Consider the following 26,126-nt stretch of genomic DNA (forward strand, 5'->3'; position numbering starts at 1 on the left):
TTCAGATCCTTCTAACATCTGGAGACACAGAGAGTCATAAGTGGGGTGTTTTGTTGCATTACTTATAACAGACTACTCTTATCCTCTCAAAATTATCCGGACATCCCTATGTGACGCGAAATTGACCACTAGGTGTCAGCAGAGGCAGACCCGCGAGAATAAAAGGAGGTGGGGAGCATTGTGTTGTCAGTAGAGAAGCGGTAACAAAGAATGGGTCGCTGAGGAAAACTCAGTGACTTCGAACGTTAGCTTCTCATTAAAGAAACAAATCCATTATGGATATTTCAACCCCTCTAAAACTGCCGAATGCGACTGTTGGTAATGTGACTGTGAAGTGGAAACGCGAAGGAACAACCACAGCTAAACCTTTAACTTACAGAGCTCATTTACTGACGGATAGGGACCGTCGAACTTTCTGGAGGGTTGTTGTAATAAATCACATGACACCAGAGGAAGGAATCACTCGCGAACTCCAATGTGCTGCAGTCCATCTGGCAAATAACTGTGCGTAGGGAGTCAAGAAGTACAGGGTTCAATGGTCGATCAACACCTCACAATTCACAAACTTCGGAAGCCAGTACTAACAACGCAAACTCTCCATCCCACATCCCACCCTCTCAGATTTAATGGCAAGGTGGTGGATAGCCCATCAACAACCGATCACAGATCGAGTATGGAATCAGAAGAAGATATACTGAAATGTCAAAACAGAGGGAGAATTGAAACAATGAACGGTCCGAGCTCAAGATTTGCCACATCGAGCACACTTCAGCAGCCACGACGTCGTGGTTACGTGGTCAAGGTGTTGCACGGCAATGGGGGAGATCTGTGTTCAAATCTTCCTTGTGCCCATTTTCTTCTTCACAAAATTATGAATTATCCGTCCGGTCATTGACGTATCTGTTCTTTACATTCAAATTTTTGTACTTTCAACATTGCAGCACAGTCAGCAATCGTGATAATCTAAGAAACTATCAGCCTCTATTGCGGTAATGAAACCAACCTTTACCTAGGTTTCAGCCCAAATAATTGAGCCTTCTTCAGAAGATATAACTGAATCTATCATTTATCTATAAGGGCATGGTCTAGAAATAAAATGTGACTACGCCTATTCAGGCTCTTTTAGTTTTATTTCTAGACCATGCCCTCTTAGACAAATTATAGACTCAGGTATATCTTCTGAAGAAGGCATTACCGCAATCGAGAGTGATAGTCTCTTATATATGACATTCAAATTTGTGTCTGTGTTGATTTGTCACGCCCGTTTGCAACAGCTAAGTGTAATGAAGGGACCTCCAGACGTACGTGCCTCCCATTTGTTCTACACAAGTACTACACGTTATGTCATACGTTCCATTTTGGAAGTTATCAATCTTGAATTCCTTTGTTGTAACATAGTTCACACTCGTTTAGTCGTTGTTTTCACTTCTGTGAGAGGTCAATGCGGCATCTCACCTGCTCTCACTATTCATCACATTTACTTGCGACGGTAAAATATTCTTACCACATGACTCATATTCTATAATCAATAGTATGACAATTACCAAGACTACAGAGGGAGAATAGACAAGCCAATGAGCGGACGGAAACTTCATAATTTTGTGGAAAAAAGTTGGGCTTGAGGAAGGTTGGAGCACGCATCTCCGGTTTCGCAGCCCAACACCGTGCCCACATAAGCACGATGGCGTGGTTCTCCGAAGTCGCTCGACATTCAACATCTTGAGCTTGGACCGTTCACTGTTTCTAATTTTGCCGGCTCTAGGCGCTACAGTCTGGAACCGCGCGATCGCTACGGTCGCAGGTTCGAATCCTGCCTCGGGAATGGATGTGTGTGATGTCCTTAGGTTAGTTAGGTTTAGTAGTTCTAAGTTCTAGCGGACTGATGATCTCAGCAGTTAAGTCCCATAGTGCTCAGAGCCATTTGAACCATCTGATTTTGTTTCTAATTTGCTTCTTTTTTCACAATTCAGTACACCTTCTTCCTGTTTCAACGCTTGATCTACGCTCGGTTTTTGACGGGCTATCCACTGGGCCATTTTACGACAAAGTCTGTGGGGATGCGATGGGGAGTTTCCTTTGTAAGCGACGCTTGAGGTGGCGTAAAAAGCAACTCAACTTGACAGTGACTGACTGGAAACGAGTGTTTGGTGTGACAGTCTACATCTACATCTACATCTACATCTACATCTACATACATACTCCGCAATCCACCATACGGTGCATGGCGGAGGGTACCTCGTACCACAAGTAGCATCTTCTCTCCTTGTTCCACTCCCAAACAGAATGAGGGAAAAATGACTGCCTATATGCCTCTGTACGAGCCCTAATCTCTCTTATCTTATCTTTGTGGTCTTTCCGCGAAATGTAAGTTGGCGGCAGTAAAATTGTACTGCAGTCAGCCTCAAATGCTGGTTCTCTAAACTTCCTCAGTAGTGAATCACGAAAAGAACGCCTCCTTTCCTCTAGAGACTCCCCCCGAGTTCCTGAAGCATTTCCGTAACACTCGCGTGATGATCAAACCTACCAGTAACAAATCTAGCAGCCTGCCTCTGAATTGCTTCTATGTCCTCCCTCAATCCGACCTGATAGGGATCCCAAACGCTCGAGCAGTACTCAAGAATAGGTCGTATTAGTGTCTGTGACCACACGATGGAAGCGTCTGGGTTTGTCGAATGCCTGGAGGATATTACCAGCCATCATGAGTAGTACCATCAGTGAAGTATGGATAACTTGGTTTTAGGGCATGGGGGGGGGGGGGTGTTCCTCGTGCTTAGTGTGCGTTCCCCTTTTGTGCTTAAGAAAACGCTTAATGCGCAAAAGTATGAGAACATTTTACGGCGTTATGTACTGCGTACCGTAGTGGAATAATTCGGAGATGATCGTTCATATTAACATGATACGTCACAGTGTCATGTAACAGCATCTGTAAGTCAATGATTTATGGATAATAACATTCCTGAGATGGGCTGAACCGAATGGAACGCCTTTGGGATGAGTCAGAACGTCGACTTCGCTCCAGACCAAAGCGCCCAACATCAGAACTTTCCCTGGTTACGGCTCTTGTGGAGTAATGGGCTCTACAGATATTCAGACACTACATTAAAAGTATCCTCAGCAGACTTCGAGCAGTCATAAAGGCGAAATGTGGACACAACCCATACTAATGTCCACTAATAGGTGTCCGGATACTTTTGATCGTAAATAAGTTTTCTACTGCTGGTTTCCCTAATTCAGAATCAATAGATATAAGAAGTCTTTCGGCCACTGCTGTGCTAGATCCACCCACAACCAATCCTAACGTTCAACCAATATGTGCGCAACAGCACTGTAGCAGCTTCTGTTTCATTTCTCTGTTTTGTACGCAGACTGTTTGTTTGTGGAGGGGTGAGTGATGAAGTAGTTCCATTGCAGCAACTATCTTGGTCTCCTTTTCGGAAAAGAAGGAAGACGCTCTGTATGTAGTAGAAACATTGGCTCTAGTGTCTGCAATGAGTGAGATATGCGTCTCCCTCAGCTATGCTCCTCTCTATGTGCTTTGCTAGGCTTGCTGTTTTCGCTCCCATAGCTCCTCTAAAAGAGCTAATGAAAATTTTTGCAGGCTATACACCTTAAATGAAAGCAGTCACCTTTCTTATCACTTACTCAGGTGCGGATATCTCCAACCTTTCATGTCTCCACAGCATCCCGATGTTCAGATCTCCTGATACGGAACTGGTCATAACTTTCGACTATACGCTTCTGTCGTTATCTGAAACTAGAATCTCTTTTCTACTTCACTTATAATTGCTTTAAAATAATACGAAGATCATTGTTCACCCTGTGGTATTAACCATAGTCTAGCTACCAGCTTTACGTTCCGACTCATGATGAGCCATTAGTGCCGATCGGCTGCCTTATCATCTTCTGGTAAGGGTGCCCATATGCGGCGGGTAACGGTATAAAATGCCTGGGCATTTATTAGTTGGGGTAAATGCTCAGGATCAATGCCTACGACAATGCCCAAAATTCGAAAATGCTCCGGAATTTATGCTTTTTTTAAAGATTAATTGATACGTAGCGCTTATAAAAAAAAATCAGGCTGATATTTTGTATTGGAAAGGTGTTTTGCAACACTGCTTCTTTAGTGGTTGGGCAACCAAGTTTAAAACCTGCTTGAGAATTACGAGAGGGTTATTAAGGAAAATAAATTGGACTGTAAATGTAACTACTGTTTACGTCTTTAATAACGTCAATTCCTAGGGCAGAATGTAATAAAAATGGAAACTACATTCAAGTTTAACAGTCATTTTTTTAAAATAAATGTGGGTTATATTAAGTGGCTAGCCTATACTATTTTTACTTATACTATACTACTATACAAAAATTTAAAAGTTGTTACCAATCAGTTTCTTGATTTTCTTAAGTTGAAGAAGAATCATGAAGTTCCGACTCTGCTTCAGATTGTCCTGCATCTGATTCCTCAGTGACTATTGGCTTCCTTTCCAGTTTGTCTTTGCCTGGACTATTCAGTACAGATTTTCCCCTGGGACCAACTGTCTTAGGTCGTGTTCCTGCTCGATTCACCAACTTCCAGTTATAGGCGAGTTGGTTAGTTTTGCACCTCTCTATTGTGAGTCTGTTTATTTTTTTTTTTATGAATCCATCCAAAAGTGCTAAACGAACTCTCTGTAGCAGCAGAAGTAACTGGTGCGCCTAGAATGTTTAAGGCACCTTCTCCCAGTTCATAAGTTACTCTTAAACCTCGTCACCACAATAAAGCATTTACACGATGATTTTTATCTTCCGACTAGTATCGGAATCAAACAATTCCAGCGTCTTGGGCATCAATTCTTTGTTATTAAGTCTTTTTTATGTTAGTGTTCTCATTTTACCTTCACAACAGCACAGTCATACGAAAGCAGATGCAGAAAGGAGCAGAATAGAAAACTGTAGTCTGTATCAAATGCCTCTACATCTGACAATTAAGCATTTTTTTTAGTTTTTTCAGTGAAAACAGATTAACATTTTAGAATACATTTATCATCAAGAAACACATGCCAGTTGTTTAATACATGCATTAATAATTTCGTTATCAGTACTCATTCTTCAATAATATTCAGAGATTTGACATGGATTATAGAGTGGGTTACATTACAAATCTGTGATCTAAGGACAATGATTTTTTAAACTAGCTTATCACTGCAAAGCTGTGAGTGTGTGTGTGTGTGTGAGTGTGTGTGTGTGTGTGTGAGAGAGAGAGAGAGAGAGAGAGAGAGAGAGAGAGAGATACTGTATGAGTGCTAGAGAGAGAGAGACCAAAAGTGAAGAGTCTAACTGGTAAAAAGAAAAAGGAAATTATAAATGATAAGCAGCTGTTCATCTAGTTGCAGCTAGATGCGTTCATAGTCTGTCAATTCTAGTTGTGTGACCATACGTCGGAAACCTTTTCACATGAATCACCTGAGCACAAATGATAGCTCTTCCAATGCACTGCCCTTTTATACCTCGTGTACGCGATACTACCGCCGTCTGTATACGTGCATATCGTTATCCCATGACTTTTATTCGTCATTGTGCAACTAACTTTATACGTCAGATCAGTGATTGTAGGCCCAGTTCCACAAGACAGTTATCGAAGTAATGACTAGAGATATAGTTTTAGGAGGCTCCATCAAGCATAACGTGTAGTGAAAAAGCTTACTCGCTACACATATTGGAAACAATATGTATGGAGTCTTATGTGAATTATAATCCTAATTTGTTTATTTATTTATTGTTTCGGATACAATCTGTCGCTGTGTACGAGATACACGGCGTCTCTGCAGCACAATATGGAAGTATTCATCTGTCCACATATCCGATTACTGCCATGAGTGAAGTGCTGAGCATAAAATAAATAAATATTTGCAGAACTCTCAATAACTAAACAATAGGATTCACCTCCAAAAATTAAGAAAGAAAAATGAGCCTTGCCGATTAATCTACATCACTAAGCGACCAGTATGGTCGGAAAACCGATTGCAGTCAAGAACACATGAATCTTCAAGCATATTTCCCTCGCAGAAGTTCTACATTTCGTCCGAAGGGAAAGAATTACAAATTTATTCCTCGTGAGTACTTCGTATATCATACAAGGCATTCCTTGCAGCAGACTAGCTCCAATATTATTCGCTCTCTGCGTCTCGTGAAGAGCTGCAAATGGATCGTTGGCAGAAGAGGCTGTACCTTGCTTTGCTGCGTTCTGCGAGGCCAGACCGCCGTGGAGCAGCAGCGCCAACCACAGCAGCCGTGCCATCATCTGAAACACACCACACATGCTGTTACCACACTGAAACCCGGACATAGTCCAAACTTTTGGTACCACTTTGTAGCACATCTACACTACTGGCCATTAAAATTGCTACACCAAGAATAAATGCATATGATTAACGGGCATTCATTGGACAAATATATTATACTAGAACTGACATTTCATTACATTTTCACACAATTTGGGTGCATATATCCTGAGAAATCAGTACCCAGAACAACCACCTCTGGCCGTAATGACGGCCTTGACGCGCCTGGGCATTGTGTCAAACAGAGCTTGGATGGCGTGTACAGGTACAGCTGCCCATGCAGCTTCAACACGATACCACAGTTCATCAAGAGTAGTGACTGGCATATTGTGACGAGCCAGTTGCTCGGCCACCATTGACCAGAGGTTCTCAATGGGTGAGAGATCTGGAGAATGTGCTTGCCAGGGCAGCAGTCGAACATTTTCTGTATCAAGAAAGGCCCGTACAGGAACTGCAACATGCGGTCATGCATTATCCTGCTGAAATGTAGGGTTTCGAAGGGATCGAATGAAGGATAGAGCCACGGGTCGTAAAACATCTGAAATGAACGTCCACTGTTCAAAGTGTCGTCAATGCGAACACGAGATGACCTAGACGTGTAATCAATGGCACCCCATACAATCACGCCGGGTGATACGCCAGTATGGCGATGACGAATACACGCTTCCAATGTGCGTTTACCGCGATGTCGCCAAACACGGATGCGACCATCATGATGCTGTAAAAAGAACCTGGAGTCATCCGAAAAAATAGCGTTTTGCCATTCGCGAACCCAGGTTCGTCGCTGAGTACACCATCGCAGGCGCTCCTGTCTGTGATGCATCTACATCTACATCTACATTTATACTCCGCAAGCCACCCAACGGTGTGTGGCGGAGGGCACTTTACGTGCCACTGTCATTACCTCCCTTTCCTGTTCCAGTCGCGTATGGTTCGCGGGAAGAACGACTGTCTGAAAGCCTCCGTGCGCGCTCTAATCTCTCTAATTTTACATTCGTGATCTCCTCGGGAGGTATAAGTAGGGGGAAGCAATATATTCGATACCTCATCCAGAAACGCACCCTCTCGAAACCTGGCGAGCAAGCTACACCGCGATGCAGAGTGCCTCTCTTGCAGAGTCTGCCACTTGAGTTTATTAAACATCTCCGTAACGCTATCACGGTTACCAAATAACCCTGTGACGAAACGCGCAGCTCTTCTTTGGATCTTCTCTATCTCCTCCGTCAGACCGATCTGGTACGGAGCCCACACTGATGAGCAATACTCAAGTATAGGTCGAACGAGTGTTTTGTAAGCCACCTCCTTTGTTGATGGACTACATTTTCTAAGCACTCTCCCAATGAATCTCAACCTGGTACCCGCCTTACCAACAATTAATTTTATATGATCATTCCACTTCAAATCGTTCCGCACGCATACTCCCAGATATTTTACAGAAGTAACTGCTACCAGTGTTTGTTCCGCTATCATATAATCATACAATAAAGGATCCTTCTTTCTATGTATTCGCAATACATTAACAATTGTCTATGTTAAGGGTCAGTTGCCACTCCCTGCACCAAGTGCCTATCCGCTGCAGATCTTCCTGCATTTCGCTACATGCAGCGTCAAGGGTAACCGCAGCCATGGTCTCCGAGCTGATAGTCCATGCTGCTGCAAACGTCGTCGAACTGTTCACGCAATGGTTGTTGTCTTGCAAACGTCCCCATCTGTTGACTCAGGGATCGAGACGTGGCTGTACGATCCGTTACAGCCATGCGGATAAGATGCCTGTCATCTCCACTGCTAGTGATACGAAGCCGTTGAGATCCAGCACGGCGTTCCGTATTACCCTCCTGAACCCACCGATTCCATATTCTGCTAACAGTCATTGGATCTCGACCAACGCGAGCAGCAATGTCGCGATACGATAAACCGCAATCGCGATAGGCTACAATCCGACCTTTATCAAAGTCGGAAACGTGATGGTACTCATTTCTCCTCCTTACACGAGGCATCACAACAACGTTTCACCAGGCAACGCCAGTCAACTGCTGTTTATGTATGAGAAATCGGCTAGAAACTTCCCTCGTGTCAGCACGTTGTAGGTGTCGCCTCCGGCGCCAACCTTGTGGGAATGCTCTGAAAAGCTAATCATTTGCATATCACAACATCTTCTTCCTGTCGGTTAAATTTCGCGTCTGTAGCACGTCATCTTCGTGGTGTAGCAATTTTAATGGCCAGTAGTGTATCAAAAATACAGTTTCAAACAAAATGGATGAACATCATAACCATCTGCTGTCCAAATCAGATTATTTCCTTCGTTTAAAAAATAGCCGTTCCTGATATGAAGACCATCAACTCATATGACTCACAGAAGGACACCACATAATCTGAATGGGGAAAGATTACAACAGACGTCGTTTCGCAGTGTTCTATCACGACCCCCGTGCTGCTCTTGCTCTGTGTCACGGACACAGAACTGTGTTTCATCTTCATCTATATCTACATGATTACTCTGCAATTCGGATTTAAGCGCTTGGCAGAGGGTGTGCAAAACCGCTCTCGGAGGAGAAGATTGGTGAATGAAATTTTGCGAAAAGATCTCGCTGCAGCGAAAAGGGCCTTTGTTTTAATTATTGCAGCCCCAATTCGCTTGTCATAGCCATCATAATCTCTCCACTGTTTCGTGATAATACAAAATGAGCTGTCCTTCTTGAACTTTTTCGATGACCTCCGGCAATCTACTAACAATCCCATACCGCACCGCAATACTGCAGAAGAGGACGAGCAAGTGTATTGTTGGCAATCTCTTCAGTAGATTTGTTCCAGCGTCTAAGCTTTGTACCAATAAAACACAGTATTTGGGTCACATTTCCCACAAAGTTTACTGTGAGATGATTCCTGTTTAAGTCGTTCGTGATTGTAATCCCGACATATACTGATGAATCTACAACCTTCAAATCTGTGTGATTTCTCGTATAGCCGAAATTTTATGGAATCAGACTCAGGAGGCAGAATCCTTTTTCACGGATGGTAAAAACATTGTTGTCAAGCCGAGTAAAGAAACATAAATAGATGCCTAATTTCAATGAAAAGTCTAAGAACATACAGCTTCCTTATTCAGTCCGTCTCCATCAGTGGGAAGCCATTTAAATGGCGCACAGTATTTGCATAGTATAAATGTACATACTGAAAAATCAAGCATTACCTTACGTGTCTTCATCACTTTATCTAGCAGGACCCAAAAAAGCTAATTGTATTGGTTTGAGCACTGTTAGGTCTCTCTTTCGGATTTTGACATTTGGTAAAGCACAGCATACTGGCTTTAATTCTTCTATTTTCATCAAAAATGGTTCAAATGGCTCTAAGCACTATGGGACTTAACATCTGAGGTCATCAGTCCGCTAGGACGTAGAACTAATTAAACCTAACTAATGTAAGGACATCACACACATCCATGCCCGAGGCAGGATTCTAACCTATTTTCGTCTTTCAACAAAAAACGATGCTCTTTGTTGTTACCTACTTTTAGTCAGTTATTTCAATGGATTTCTATTTCATGTGCACTTGCAGCCGTTGTCACTTACACTGTCGAGTCTCACATCACCCGTTTTTCGCCAGTGAACCAAACAGCTGAATTTATGTTGAAAAGGCGGATTACGAATTCAGTCTCTTCGATTTGAATTAGATTTCAGTGTAAGTCCAAAAGGAAGAATCCAATCCGTGAAAGGTGGAAAACTAGCGTATTTATGCTTTTTCTGCAAAGGCTCTCTCTGTTCTGCTTCGGTGGGAGCATACAGAAAATTGTATGACTCCTTTCGTTTTCATAATAATATGAAGATTTTACTGTTAATTTACCATTTTTTGCTAAATTTTTGAGACATTGATCATGACACGATGGAACAGCGTGCTACGAAACTTTAAAGGGACAGGAGAAGGAGAGGGGAATTGCTGCCGCGTGCCTAGGAATGGAAAGCGCAGTAGGAGTGACATACACTAATGAGCCAAAACATAATGACCACCTGCTTTATAGCTTGTTTGTCCGTCTTTCGAACGAAATGCATCACTGATTCTGCGTGTCAGGGATCCGACAGTTTGTTGGTAGGTTTGTGTAGGTATGTGGTATTTGATGTTTACGCACAGGTCATGTAATTCGCGTAAATAATGGGCCGCTGATTTAGGTAAGCGGTGATGTGACCTGATAGCGACCAAGATGGGGTCCATAGAATTTACATAAGGCGGATTTGGTCAGCGAGACATCAACCTGAGTTCACTATAATGCTCCCCAGACCACCGTGGCACGGTTCCGGCTCCGAGACGCGGACAGTTATACTGCTGGAACATGACATCGCCGTCGGGGAAGACATCAAGGATGAAGGGATGCAGGTGGTTCGCAGCTGTCTGCCTGTCTTCTATTACTACCACAGGTCCCATGCAAGCGCAGGAGAACATCATCCATGGCATAAAACTTCTCCCACCACTGCCCCCGTGGCGCACTGAATGTTTCGAACCGCCATTCACGCCGATGACGGCGTTTGTGGAGACGACAATAGACCTAGTGTAGTAAAAATGTGATTCATCCGAAGAGTCATCACGTTTCCATTGATTGACGTACGAATGCCGATGGTCCCATGCCCACTACAATCGTAATTGACGGTGTCGTTGGGTCAACGTATGAACACGTGGAGGTGGTCTGCAGGGGCTCGATGTCCAACAAAGTACGATGAACGGTCTGCTCCGAAACATTTGTGCGTGCACCAGCATTGTGTTCTTTCGGCAGAGATCCCACAGATCACCATCTATCCTCCTTTACAGAGCAGACAAGCATCCAAACCCCACGCTTGTGAATAGTCGTGGACATCCAACCATTTTGCGCCTTCTGGTAGTTTCACTTCCTTTTACCTCTTATCGTAAATGCTCACGACAGTAGCTGTTGAATATTTGATCAGCTTCGTCGTTTTCGAGATAATCGTTCACAGGCTCTGCGTAATAATAATCTACCTTTTGTCAAGGTTGCTTATCTGAATGAATTCATTTGCAACCCATATCTTCGCTAGGGTGATCTCCTGCCCGTGTCTGTTCCCCCTACATACTTTTATTACCGCGTCACATGCATGCAACGCCACCAGGCGGCATCTAACGTCGCGGTGGACAAAATGGTTCAAATGGCTCTGAGCACTATGGGACTTAACTGCTGTGGTCATCAGTCCCCTAGAACTTAGAACTACTTAAACCTAACTAACCTAAGGACATCACACACATCCATGCCCGAGGCAGGATTCGAACCTGCGACTGTAGCGGTCGCGCGGTTTCAGACTGTAGCGCCTGGAACCGCCCGGCCACTCCGGCCGGCCCGTGGTGGGCAGTCGTCATAATGTTTTGGCTGATCAGTGTATGTTACCGCTACTTTATATGTGTAATCCTAGGTGTGTTCTGAAAGATGACCTACTGAGGAAGTGACTGTGTTTGAAACACTGGACTCGTATTCAAAAGGAGTGGTGTTCAAATTCTAGCGTGGCCGTCGAGTTACAGGTTTACCGTGGATTCCTGTAATTGATCAAGGAGAATGCCACAGTTCTTGGCCTATCCTACCTTGTGCGTTTACTTTCCTCATCGTTATCGTTCATATAGTAAGGATTAATACCGTTACAATGAAAAATATGTATAATACTTCTTACGTTTGTATTCTTATCTTTAATAAGTGTTTAAACAAAGGTCTGAGATTTAGACAACATCCGAGCAGATATAGTTTCAGTTGCAGCACACATTCAAAAGTAATATCCGAATTCGCTCAAGCTTTCTGACAAAGCCACACAGTTTCACGGCCATATTTCTTGTACAAATGGTCTCCGGTGAATCTGTTACATACATCCGGATAAAATGTCAAATTATCAACATTATTTAGCATTTTTTCGCAAGGGAAGCTGTTGATTGTAGCAGAGATGACGAGACTCGGCAGATGTGAAAGCTGTCCCTTCTGCTCTAGAGAGCATAGCTCCAACGATCAAGCGTCAGATGTAAACTATGGAGAACATATTTCTTGCAATCTCCCTTTGTCACGCACTCGCTTCGGTCATTTCTTAGTGCGTAATCCCATATCTCTACCAGCACTGTCAACGCAAATTCCTGTTTCCATGGCCTCCTTGATTATCTTTTCCTAGCACTGCGAAATTTGAGCGAGAACAATGACGCTGTGAACGAGGGAACATCTTTGATGCCGAAGCAATATCTAATCATGGAGGAAACATGTATAACTTTGAGCTCTGAGAATTTTCTTCATCTCCCTTTACATTTACTGTACGTTCATTGAACTCTGTTATGTTAACCAAGCATATAATTCAGGCAACGTGCAGATCTTCTTTGAACTCAGTCATACTTTTAACTGCTGCATTGTACCGATTTCTGAAACAACTCACACACTCAAACTAAAGTATAACTTCAAGTACAGTTCCTTATTTTCAGAATTAAGTGCTGAGGTTTCCTTCAGAACCAATGAGACAGGACTTCGAAATAACTGTGAATGGCAGGAGGGATTCTAATGCAATGAAATTTCTGAATAAATTGATGACCAGATGAATCTGTCTAGGAAGTATGGATTGATCGAATGATACAAATGGCTCTAAGCACTATGGGACTTAACATCTGAGGTCATCAGTCCCCTAGACTTAGAACTACTTAAACCTAACTAACCTAAGGAGATCACACACATTAATGCCCGAGGCAGGATTCGAACTTGCAACCGTAGCAGCAGCGCGGTTCCGGACTGGAGCGCCTAGAACCGCTAGGCCACAGCGGCCGGCATGGATTGGTCGATCTATATAATTATGGAAATATTGTTCTACCTTGAGCAACACAAATTCTTCTTGTTTAAAAAGCGCCGCGCGGGATTAGCCGCGAGGTCTGAGACGCTGCAGTCATGGACTGTGCGGCTGGTCCCGACGGAGGTTCGAGTCCTCCCTCGGGCATGGGTGTGTGTGTTTGTCCTTAGGATAATTTAGGTTAAGTAGTGTGTAAGCTTAGGGACTGATGACCTTAGCACTTGAGTCCCATAAGATTTCACACACATTTGAACATTTTTTGTTTAAAAAGCAAACATGCTTCCGTCAAGTTCGTCTTCGTCAGTGAGTTTATTTATTTTCTGTCAAATAACATGTAAAGATGCCAACGGCCTTGCCGCAGTGGTGACACCGTTTCCCATCAAATCAACAGATTTAAACGATGTCGGGCCTGGCTCGCACGTCGATGGGCCACCTTCCGGGTCTGCCGAGCGCTGTTGGCAAGCGGGGCGCACTCAGCCCTTGTGAGGCCGATTGAGAAGCTACTTGGTTGAGACGTAGTGGCAGCAGCCATGGCGACTGGCAACGGCCAGGGGAGCTGTGTGCTGGCGACGTGTCCCTCCGTGCCTGCATCCAGTGACGCCTAAAGGTTGACACGGCGGCCGCTGGTATTCCTGGGCCTTCAAGGCGTGTTTGGACTATGTTAAAAAACATGTTAAAAAACATGTATGACAATGTATACAACCTTGAGATTTTATTGTATACACGTATAAAATTGCTAACGGAAAAAATATGTACTTTGGTATCACATACTGATGTTTGTGTGATTGTCTGTCATTTTCAGTGCAACTGATATTTTGCTCCACTTTATCATCTGCAATTAATCAGGACCTTTCAACATTATGTTAGGTATGTTTGCCAAATTGTTAGGCTTAAAATGAAACTATGAAAAATGGGAGAAAGCGGTAGTTAATTTTTAAGACAAAGATTTTTGTAAAGATACGTAACATAATATCGAAATATTCTGGTTAATTGCAGATTACAAACTGGAGGAAAAGGTGCACCAAAAATATGTACTTTGGTATCACATACTGATGTTTGTGTGATTGTCCGTCATTTTCCGTGCAACTGATATTTTGCTCCACTTTATCATCTGCAATTAATCAGGACCTTTCAACATTATGTTAGGTATGTTTGCCAAATTGCTAGGCTTAAAATGAAACTATGAAAAATGGGAGAAAGCGGTAGTTAATTTTTAAGACAAAGATTTTTGTAAAGATACGTAACATAATATCGAAAAATTCTGGTTAATTGCAGATTACAAACTGGAGGAAAATGTGCACCAAAAATATGTACTTCGGTGTCACATACTGATGTTTGTGTGATTGTCTGTCATTTTCAGTGCAACTGATATTTTGCTCCACTTTATCATCTCCAATTAATCAGGACCTCTCAACATTATGTTAGGTATGATTGCCAAATTGTTAGGCTTAAAATGAAACTCTGAAAAATGGGAGAAAGCGGTAGTTAATTTTTAAGACAAAGATTTTTCTAAAGATACGTAACATAATACCGAAAAATTCCGGTTAATTGCAGATTACAAACTGGAGGAAAAGGTGCACCTATAGCGCAAATGTCAGAGAGCCAATAAGCATCAGTATGTGACATTAAGGTAAATATTCTTCCTGTTAATAATGTTATAAATGTAGTGACCGTAATCTGAAACTTGTATATATTATCATGCAAAATTTATTTACATGTTATTTGACAGAAAATAACTGAATCCACTGACGATGGTGAAACCTCACCGAAACGTGTCTGGGAGCTAAACAAGAAGAATTTGTGTTTGCTCATGGCAGAACCGTCTTTCCGTTATCATGTATTAGGCAGTAAACAGGAACTGAAAGAGACCCTCAACATTATGGTGCATAAATTGGTCGATATATTTTTGGCAAATTTTAAAATTCGTTCACATGCATTTACAGTTGTTTAATAGGTCTTACTTGCCACCCATAGTCACGTCATTTGAGATGAAGTACTCCAATGCAACTGAACGATACTTGCAAGTGGTTTACTTGTCATAGTTAGTTTTTGTTAGTATATCAAACTCTCCTATTTACTTTCGAAAAACACTGACAAATTGCAAAGGATTACTCAGCTGTGGTACAGATACAGGTTTAGCTTAGATCTAATTTAATGTGAAGTGAGAACTTATATAATATACCCAGCAGCAGACTAGCAGCAGTGGAAACTCTTGTGACGTAAATCAAGACTGATGTATCGCTTAACACGTTTACGCCGGCGCTGCGCATTGTGTTTCTTGTTGTGGGGCGGCAGGCGTATTCGTGTTTTTCTTTTTTTTTTCACCTGGCGGCGCTGCTTTTCCTTTTTCTCGCTGTGGGGCAGCGGTCGCATTCAGACACCCTAGCTATTATTTTAATATATCGGACTTTTATTTTTAACACGAGAGACAGCACAAAATAATTTTACGCTAAATTAATCACATTTGTTCAGTAAGATCTCTCGTTGAAGGGTCGCACAAAATTGTATACAGAGCTGTTCGCTGCGCCTGGTACATAGGCAATATATCAGACGTTTTTGTGTTGCTGGCAGCATAACTGGTAGAGATGAGTGTGATTCACTGGCGGTACACGCAGTCGGATGGGAGGAACCGGTGGTACACCCCAGAGTGAACTTGTTGAAACAGAAACCGCTTAGCTGAGCGAAGTTGAAGTTTACGTTTCAATGCTGTTGCATAGGTCACTTACTCATGGTTCTTAATGTAAGTGACATGCTCATACAGCATGCGATAAGACCTCTAATGTTCTCAATATACATAGATGTTTTACCATATGGACTCTATAGCACTATGAGGTTGTTCTATGACGATACCGTTAGGTACAGGAAAGTATCGTTGTCGGACGATCATCAGAAAATACAGAAAAACATGGACAAAGTTTCCACTTGGTGCAATGAATGATAGCTCCCTTTAAACGTGAATAAATGTTAGATAATGCCTGTAACAAAGAGAAAGAAGTGTGCGGTACTTTATTGCAAGATTACTGGTGAACATCTTGAGCCAGCCGCATAGTAAAGGTATTCAGGGCAAACACTAAGAAGTGACATCAAATGGACGATCACGTATAATTCCTGTTAGGGAAAACGAATGGAACACTTCGATTTGTTGTAAGGGTTCTAGGACATTGTCATCCATCTTACAAGGAAATAGCGTAAAAGACGCTAGTGTGACCAATAGCAGAGTATCGTTCCCAAGTTCGAGTCCTTAGTAACTTGGCACGACAGCACTCACTGAATGAGTTCACAGCTGCGCTGTTAGGATGACAACAGGCCATTATACCCCACACGAGAGTGCAGAAGAAATGTTTGGGAACTTTAATGGGAATCCTTGGAAGAAAGACGACGTCATTGTCTTCAAAGAGTGTTGCGTAAATTTATAGAAGCTATTTATATGTGAAGAAGACTATGCGACCGTCATGCTGTCACCACTTACATCTAGCGTAGAGATCATCGCAAATCAAGAAGAGAGAATGGGGCACGTACAGAGGCGTGTAGACACTCATTTTTCCCTCACAAAATACGTGACTGAAATATGATAGAAAATCAGTACTATTAGCACGATGTAACCCGCGCCATGCACTATACAGTTGCTTGCGGAGCATATACGTTTTAACGGGTATAAGTGGAGGTATTTTTATGTGTAGTGCCTTAATACGTACACACATCACTATGTTGGTTGTTTTTTCTCTGCGTCGAACAGTCTTCCCACAAACACGTCACAAACTTTACAATCCGATGTTTTCTGTATGGCCGTAACTACACCTAAGTGGAATACACCTATCGATGTAGACTAACCGTTTTGTGTCCAGCCAGCAGTGGTGGCCGAGCGGTTCTAGGCGCTTCAGTCCGGAACCACGCGGCTGCCACGGTCGCAGGTTAGAATCCTGCCTCGGGCATGGACGTGTGTGATGTCCTTAGATTAGTTAGGTTTAAGTAGTTCTAAGTTTAGGGGACTGATGATCTCAGCTATTAAGTCCGATAGTGCTTAGAGCCATTTCGTTTTGTGTCCAAGTGTCCAAAGTTCAACACCTGACTCGCCTCCCAGGGGAAAATAAGCATTAATGGCTTTCTCTTGCCACATGTACTAACCAACCTAAAAACATACTACTCCTAATAACTATAATTATTAGTCTGCAAATGAAATAAATACTGGTGTAATGTTGATCAGTACACCAACCTCAGTCCTCAATAGAAATATCTGCATTTATACCCGCTATACCCTGTGTAGGTAGATGTGAGAATTAGACGTGGAGCTACTTAGGAACTCGTGTTATTGATATGACGTACATTTAGCATAAACGACTCACCCATCTGCTTAAAGATACCGTTTACAAGTCATAACTGGTTGCCATCTGAACCTCTTAGTAATAGTAATATCATAAGGCACGCATACCAATGCCTTTCCACGACAATAACAGTTTCTTTATCTGCATGTTGGCACCAAAATGTGGTTTCAGCACACAGTTTGTGATTGAATGAAAGGTTTGAACCATTGGAAAGTATGCGTGCGGCATGAATCAGTGGAAATTATCAGTGACTCTTGTAGGTAACACACAGTACGAGGGACGTGGTAATGACTGCACTCTTGAGTGTGGACAGTAAAATGCACTCCTGGAAATGGAAAAAAGAACACATTGACACCGGTGTGTCAGACCCACCATACTTGCTCCGGACACTGCGAGAGGGCTGTACAAGCAATGATCACACGCACGGCACAGCGGACTCACCAGGAACCGCGGTGTTGGCCGTCGAATGGCGCTAGCTGCGCAGCATTTGTGCACCGCCGCCGTCAGTGTCAGCCAGTTTGCCGTGGCATACGGAGCTCCATCGCAGTCTTTAACACTGGTAGCACGCCGCGACAGCGTGGACGTGAACCGTATGTGCAGTTGACGGACTTTGAGCGAGGGCGTATAGTGGGCATGCGGGAGGCCGGGTGGACGTACCGCCGAATTGCTCAACACGTGTGGCGTGAGGTCTCCACAGTACATCGATGTTGTCGCCAGTGGTCGGCGGAAGGTGCACGTGCCCGTCGACCTGGGACCGGACCGCAGCGACGCACGGATGCACGCCAAGACCGTAGGATCCTACGCAGTGCCGTAGGGGACCGCACCGCCACTTCCCAGCAAATTAGGGACACTGTTGCTCCTGGGGTATCGGCGAGGACCATTCGCAACCGTCTCCATGAAGCTGGGCTACGGTCCCGCACACCATTAGGCCGTCTTCCGCTCGCGCCCCAACATCGTGCAGCCCGCCTCCAGTGGTGTCGCGACAGGCGTGAATGGAGGGACGAATGGAGACGTGTCGTCTTCAGCGATGAGAGTCGCTTCTGCCTTCGTGCCAATGATGGTCGTATGCGTGTTTGGCGCCGTGCAGGTGAGCACCACAATCAGGACTGCATACGACCGAGGCACACAGGGCCAACACCCGGCATCATGGTGTGGGGAGCGATCTCCTACACTGGCCGTACACCACTGGTGATCGTCGAGGGGACACTGAATAGTGCACGGTACATCCAAACCGTCATCGAACCCATCGTTCTACCATTCCTAGACCGGCAAGGGAACTTGCTGTTCCAACAGGACAATGCACGTCCACATGTATCCCGTGCCACCCAACGTGCTCTAGAAGGTGTAAGTCAACTACCCTGGCCAGCAAGATCTCCGGATCTGTCCCCCATTGAGCATGTTTGGGACTGGATGAAGCGTCGTCTCACGCGGTCTGCACGTCCAGCACGAACGCTGGTCCAACTGAGGCGCCAGGTGGAAATGGCATGGCAAGCCGTTCCACAGGACTACATCCAGCATCTCTACGATCGTCTCCATGGGAGAATAGCAGCCTGCATTGCTGCGAAAGGTGGATATACACTGTACTAGTGCCGACATTGTGCATGCTCTGTTGCCTGTGTCTATGTGCCTGTGGTTCTGTCAGTGTGATCATGTGATGTATCTGACCCCAGGAATGTGTCAATAAAGTTTCCCCTTCCTGGGACAATGAATTCACGGTGTTCTTATTTCAATTTCCAGGAGTGTATTTGACGAAGTCGCCAACGTGATCATTTACCGTTAACTTCTCCAATGTAGCTTTGATTACCATATTAAATTCTCTTATCTATAAACCACCACAAATTGTGACAATGTCGGTACGTTATTTATGTTGCTGTGTGCTTCCACGGTTTAGCTTAGTTCGCGTGCAGTGTCTGTGAACACACATTGCATGTTAAGAATATCTCGTATTACAAATTAATGAAATACTTAAAGAAAAGTGAACTGTTACACTGTAGCATTCTGTCAACATCTTGGGTACCAGAGACAGCGTATGTAGTATCGTGATATTCTCTACAAAGCACCAGAATTCAGTCGAAGATTGTATCTTTGGAGCAGAACAGTGCGGCGGATGATCACCACAACAACAATAGGTTCGCGTTACAGCAGTCACAGCAGTCATTGGAAAGTGCTAAAACCTACAATACGCAAGGCGCAAATCATTATAAACAGTCCTGGTAAGGTAAAGGCAGCGAGCGTGGAGTGACAGACAGTGATAGCGAGAGTGAATTCTCGTTCTGCTACGCAAGTGAATCTTCATAAACGCGCTTTGGGACTACTTAGCCGCAGTTGCAGTTGTGTTAATTGCGCAATTAAAGTGACTTATACGTTTGATTAAACTGAACGTCACATTGCATCTCTTAATCCTGGCATTCCACAAATGTAAGGGACTGTAATTAGCATGAGGACCTCGCAAGCACAAGTGCAGTTGAACAAATATTCGGAAGGAGATGGACAGTCACGTTTCTGAAACGATCTAGGAAAACTGCAAAAAACTTTAATCTAAGTGGCCAGTTGTTATGCGTCAGAATAATAATGGCATATCATTCTCTCCTAGATCAACCATCGAGTCACATCGATTATTTTTAGATATTTATTAATATTAGTCCCAACGGCCTTGCCCCACGATAACACCGGTTCCCGTCAGATCAACTAAGTTAAGTGCTGCCGGGCTGGGCTAGCACTTGGACGGGTGACCATCCGGTCTGCCGAGCGCTGTTGGCAAGCGGGGTGTACTGAGCCCTTGTGAGGCAAACTGAGGCGCTACCTGCTTGAGAAGTAGGGGCCCCGGTCTCGTAAACTGACATGCGGCTGGGAGAGCGGTGTGCTGACCACATGCCCCTCCATATCCTCATCCAGTGACGCCTGTTGGTGAGGATGACACGGCGGCCGGTCGGTACCGTTGGGCCTTCATAGCCTGTTCGAGCCCAGTTTAGCTTAGTTTTTTCTATTTATTGGTATTAGCAACCAGTATGTTGTCCTGGGCGGTGACTGTTCATCAGAGAAAACGACATCGTCAGTAATGCACCACAGAAATGTCAAAGGACCGATATTGTTGTCTCTCAATACATATAAAAACGATCTGGCGGATAGAGCGAGCAGCACTCTGAGACTGTTTGCTGATGACGATGTAGTGTACGGCAAAGTGTCGTCACTGAGTGATTGTAGGACGATATGGGATGACTTGGTAAGAATGTCTGTTTCGGGTGATGGACCGTAGCTTGCTCTAAATGTGGAAAAATGTAAGTTATGCCGATGACTTAGAAAAAAAATCCTGCAAATTTCGATTACATTATAGTAGTGTGCTGTACTGTCGCGGTTAAATACCCTACATAACGTTGCAAAATGACATGAAATGGAGTGAACGCGTAAGGCCAGTTGTAGGAAAGATGTATGCTCAACCTCGGCTTACTGTGAAGATTTCAGGAGACCGTCGCTCATCTATGAAAACATCTGCGTTTTGCGACCCATTCTTGAGTACTGCCCGAGTGTTTTAGATCCCCACCAGGTTGGATTAAAAGAAGATATCGAAGCAATTCATAGCCTAGGTGCAAGATTTGTTATCGTTAGGTACGATCAACATACGAACATAGCTGTCATGTTCTGTGAACTCAAGTGGGAATTCTTGTAGAGAAGGAGATGTTCTTTTCACGAAACATTACTGAAAAAGTTTAGATAGCTGGCATTCGCGGCACACTACAAAACGATTCTGCTTCGATCAACGAGCATCTCGCATGAGGACCTCGAAGGGCCAGAACATTATGACAACCTACCTAAGAGCCCGTATGTCCACCTTAGACCCTGAAACAGCGACAACGCATTTAACATGGAAGCAACGAGGTGCTGGTAGAACCCTGGAGGGAGCTGGTACCACATCTGCACTCAAGTCACGTAATTCCCGATAATTACGGAGAGCGGGGCGTTGAGCTCCGAAGCTACGTTCAGTCCTATCCCACATGTGTTCGATCGGGTTCAGACCTGGCAAGTTGGGGGGCCAGCACATCAATTGGAACTCACCACTGTGTTCCTCGAACCACTCCATCACACTCCTGGCCTTAAGACATGGCACATTATCTTATTGTTATCTTGTTGAAAAACTCCACTGCAGACGAGAAACGTGATCGTCACGAAGGGGTGTACGTCGTCTGCAACCAGTATACAATACTCCTTGGTCATCATGGTGCCTTGCACGAGCTCTACTGGACCCATGGATGCCCACATGAATGTTCCCCATAGCATAATAGAGCCGCCGCCAGCTTGTCTCTGTCTCGCAGTACGGGTATCAATTAGCTGTTCCCCTGGAAGACGACGGATTCGGGCCCTCCCATCGTCATGATGACGAAGGTATCGGGATTCATCAGACCATGGAATGCTTTGTCACTGTGTCAACGTACAGTGCCGATGGTGACGTGCCCATTTCAGTTGTAGTTGCCGATGTCGTGATGTTAACGTTGGCACATGCATTTGTCTTCGGCTGCGGAGGCCCATCGTTAGGAGTGTTCGGTGCACTGTGTGTTTAGACACACTTGTAATTTGCCCAGCATTAAAGTCCGATGTTAGTTCTGCCCCAGTTCGCTGCCTGTCCTGTTTCATCAGTCTGCCCAGCTCACGACGTCCGACATCTGCAATGAGGAGTGTCCGCCCAACCCTACGACGTCTGGACATTGTTTCACCACATGTTGAAGACACTCACCACAGCCCTCCTCCAGCACCCAAAATGTCGAGCAGTTTCCGAAATGCTCGTGCCGAGCCTCCAGCCATCACAATCTGCCCCTGGTCAAACTCAAATAGATCGCGCGACTTCCCCATTCTACATATGGACAGCTCGCTCACTGATACTACATGTACCGTGCGTGTGTCTGATTAGCAAACATTCCTCACCAGGTGACGCTGCTATCGCTTGGATGAGTTTACATCGTAGTACGTCGCTGGTCATAATGTCCTGTGCAGAGAGTCGTCTCTCCCTCACTCAGTTTGCGAGTGGAACCGGAAAGGAAATGGCTAGCAGTTTTACAAAGTGCCTTCCGCCATGCACCGTACGGTAGTTTGCGGAGTATGTATGTAAATGTAGGAGGAGCTTATCTCTCTGTGTCAGTGTGCTTATTGCCACATGGCATCACGCGAACAAAGTCTCTGTTCTCCTGGAATTTGAAGCCAGGACGCTTCCGCCTGTAGCTAGACACTAAAGCTGGAGACAGGGTCAACGTCTAAGGGTCACTGGTGGCAGGCGACTCAGTCATTGTCCGCTAGAACCCGTCTTCCACGTGCCACTTCTGCTGCTGTTGGCGCATGACCTTCCACCAGCGCCTTCTGTGTGGCTACTACTACTACAACAGGACGCACATCTGGTGAACCACAAACAGGTCCTCGAAGAATGAGAACAGCTGCCTGAGAGAGATGTCTTTTCTGCCGTGTCATCATGTCGGCACACTCACCTGCTGTGGTCCATAAACACAAATCTGTTAACTTTGGCTCTCGTCGTATCATCCTCAAGCACAGTTGCGCTCTACCAAAAATACTGTACTGTAGTTTTGGTATACTACATAAATGACGTAGTAAATTACGGGTAGTATTGGTTGCATAGGTAGAGGAAGAAGCACAAATGAATGTGTCAGAGGAACTGGGAACCGACTATTTCTCTTTGCTTTTTGAACATTTATTTCTTTGTTTTACACACAATTAGAAGCTCACACTGTGCAGAGTCCGTCCGTGGTGTATTTATATCCTTACAAGATATAAATTTCATTCCATAAGTAACAAACATTAGTCGATCGCGTAACTTATGCACTTTGATGTAACGAAAGCAACTGCTTTTCGTGTAAGTAGAATTAACACGCACAAACATAAAAAATCTATATAATTATCGTTGTTATTTTTTACTCAATTGTACGTTCTTCATCGTGATTTCCTGTTATTACTGATAAGTGTGAAAGTTGTTTGTAAATAACAGAAACAAGTTTTATATAACCTCGACGAAGTACTGAAGTGATGTTTGATATATTTTTGTTTTGGTTCTTTTTCTTTTAATTTTACGTTTTCTGCCAGTACTGCGTCTTCTAGAGCAATATGATAAATGTGTACTTTTTTATTTTTACTACAATATCCGTCTGTTTCATGTAACAAATCAACAAATTTCGAATAAAACCTGAACTAAACATTGACAATTTAAATTTTTGCCGTAAGTACTGTTTATTTTTAAGTACCAGGCAGACTACGTAGAACAAAGATGTTCCGCAGGTTACTCAGCACTTTATATATCCCCACTCAGCTCCTAGACGGTTCACCGCTTCAGGTTTCTAGGAGAATGTAATGAGGCATCGATGGCATACGTAGACAGAGAGATCAAAATGAGGTAACCCCCGCTAGATATACAACACACCCAATACGCCGGTAATATAGTTACGATGTTAACTGTCCAGGACTACTAGGACAACTGCCGTACGGTGGTTTTACAACTCTACCCTAAAGTATCGATGCCTGAAATCATCAGACACACAGTCCGTGGAGGAATAATTTTAATATTTTTACATGCTTGTTATTGCGTACAAGAGGCCATGGATCAACAATTTGAGTGTTTCCAAGAATAATGCGAATAATTCAAAGAAATAATTAATTTCCGTTTAATTATGAATCTTTAATATAGTTACTTGTTAAAAGATCGCCTAATTAATAAGTAGTACACTTTTTATTGATTCTCAGAGAATCATCCCTCGTCCCCGACTGCACTTTATAAACTGTTGTCTGTACACTCATGACTGAATTCTTCGCACATTCTCCCATACTTAATCAATTTTTAATCGGTGAATGATTAGACGAAACTATAACTGTCAATCACTGGAAAACGTCGAGGATTGTAAATAACGTACAGGGAAGGTAAGCTGATAGTAAAAGTTGTTGGTTGTCCTTACAATTTGAATTACGTAATCAACCATCACAGCTAAGTCCCGTATTTCACAAAAAGTTTCAAACGATACATGAAATTTCGCATCCTCCGTCACACTTTAGTAACGGGTGAATGCGAGCAGTGAATTGAATAGTTAATGAATTAATGGGACGAACAATTTTAGTAGCAGCCGCACTTCACCGCGTAGTGACATTTAATGAGGAGATACAGTCTCGGTCCACCCTGTAGGGCCCACTTCTTGCGACAGGAGTGAACCTCCACAAAACGAATCTAATCTCAATCTAGAGACGGTGGCAGTTCTAAGTAGAACGGATGTTTCTGGTCAAATATATAGTGCTTTACAAAAATATCTTACGTAACGTGCGATGCTGTTGTGTCATTAAACACGGCGGCTCTAAGGGAAACCACGTTCCATTTTAACTTCCTGTCGATATCTTCATCATTATCTTCCTCCAGCTATTAGGCCTCTTGACTTGTTACGATCTCGTCGAGTTCTCGTGTCTTCTTTTCATTGGTCGATCTATAGATCTTACACTATTGGGGTGGTAATGTAGCATGGACTTTGGGATCCTCTTTGGGCTCAGTCGTTGTAGATGTATTCCCCAGCTATTTTGATAATTTTGAATATAATAGGTGATGGGTGCCATTTTAAGTTTCTTCAGCACATCTTCATCCCTTTTGTGATCCTGTTTGTTCTAACCAGCTGTTCGTCTCAAGAATTTCATTTCACAGTCTGTTAGTCTTTTAGCGTCTTTTGCCTTTACTGTCTAGGCTTCACTTCACTGTCCTTGCACAGTACAGGTGTTGCTAAGGTACTATAAAGGCGTATTCTGGTATGATTCTAGTTTAGGGAAGGTTTCATCACATTATTTATTACTCCCATTGATTTGGTATACCTGGTGGCTGTTTCGGGGGCCAATTTCTTCCAGAAAGAATAGTTTATAACTTAAATATGTGAATGTGTTCGCTCTTTCTAGGACTTTATTTGCCAAAAAGATCTTTCTTTGTACTGGGTATTTTCCGCAGAAGGCCACTGTTTTTGTTTTTCTGGAGTTGGTGTCCATGCTGTGTTTCTCGGATGTAATCTGTAAAATGCGTAAAGAACGCTGCAAGTCAGCCTCTGAAGATGCTACAAGTGCTAAATCACCTCCAAAAAGTGAGTCATTAAGTTCTGTGTTTCTGCTGATTTTAATGAGGGCATATATTCTGTCCCACTCTGATAATTTGTCCTATTCCTTGACACAGATAAAAATGTTCCATAAATTTTGTATGTATTACCGATAAGTTGCTATGGAACGTGATCATCTGTCAGAATTGTAATTATTTGTTTCTGTTGACTTTTATGTGGTTTACTTTCACATTCTCTTTAATCTAAGTGTTCAGATTTTTTATTATTTTGAACGTTTGTGGTTCAGGTTTGTAAATACCGTGTTCTAAATGGGCAACAAATGCTTCCCAACTCTTTATGTGTTTTCTGCGTGTTTCTCTTTTCGCGATTGCGCTCCTCCTATGATATATTATTTTATCTCCCTGTTTCCTTATTGAGAGATATTTCACAAATGCTTCTCGTTTATTCTTTACAGCCTATTCGGCATTATCATCCCATTTTCTCAGTACTTTCTTCCTATGCCATTTTGGTTTTCTGCCAAGGCTCTGACAGGCAGCTTCTCTTGGAATGTATTTGAGATCATTCCATTCTTCCTTTGAGATTTGTTTTATAGGTGGTATTTTCACTAGCTCACCAAGT

The 26,126-nt window shown here is 43.5% G+C and overlaps 1 protein-coding gene across 1 annotated transcript in view; it reads right to left on the bottom strand.

Moving 5' to 3' along the window:
* The window catches only part of LOC124555921 (serine protease filzig), a 161,611-nt gene that overhangs the window by 60,988 nt on the left and 74,497 nt on the right, over positions 1–26,126 (bottom strand). Inside the window, exon 2 of the mRNA XM_047129976.1 lies at positions 6,205–6,277. Within this exon, the coding sequence (XP_046985932.1) occupies positions 6,205–6,277 (73 nt within the window). The remainder of the gene's footprint in view (positions 1–6,204; positions 6,278–26,126) is intronic.

Source organism: Schistocerca americana, chromosome X, assembly GCF_021461395.2.
Source record: "Schistocerca americana isolate TAMUIC-IGC-003095 chromosome X, iqSchAmer2.1, whole genome shotgun sequence".
NCBI classification, from domain to species: Eukaryota; Metazoa; Arthropoda; class Insecta; order Orthoptera; family Acrididae; genus Schistocerca; species Schistocerca americana.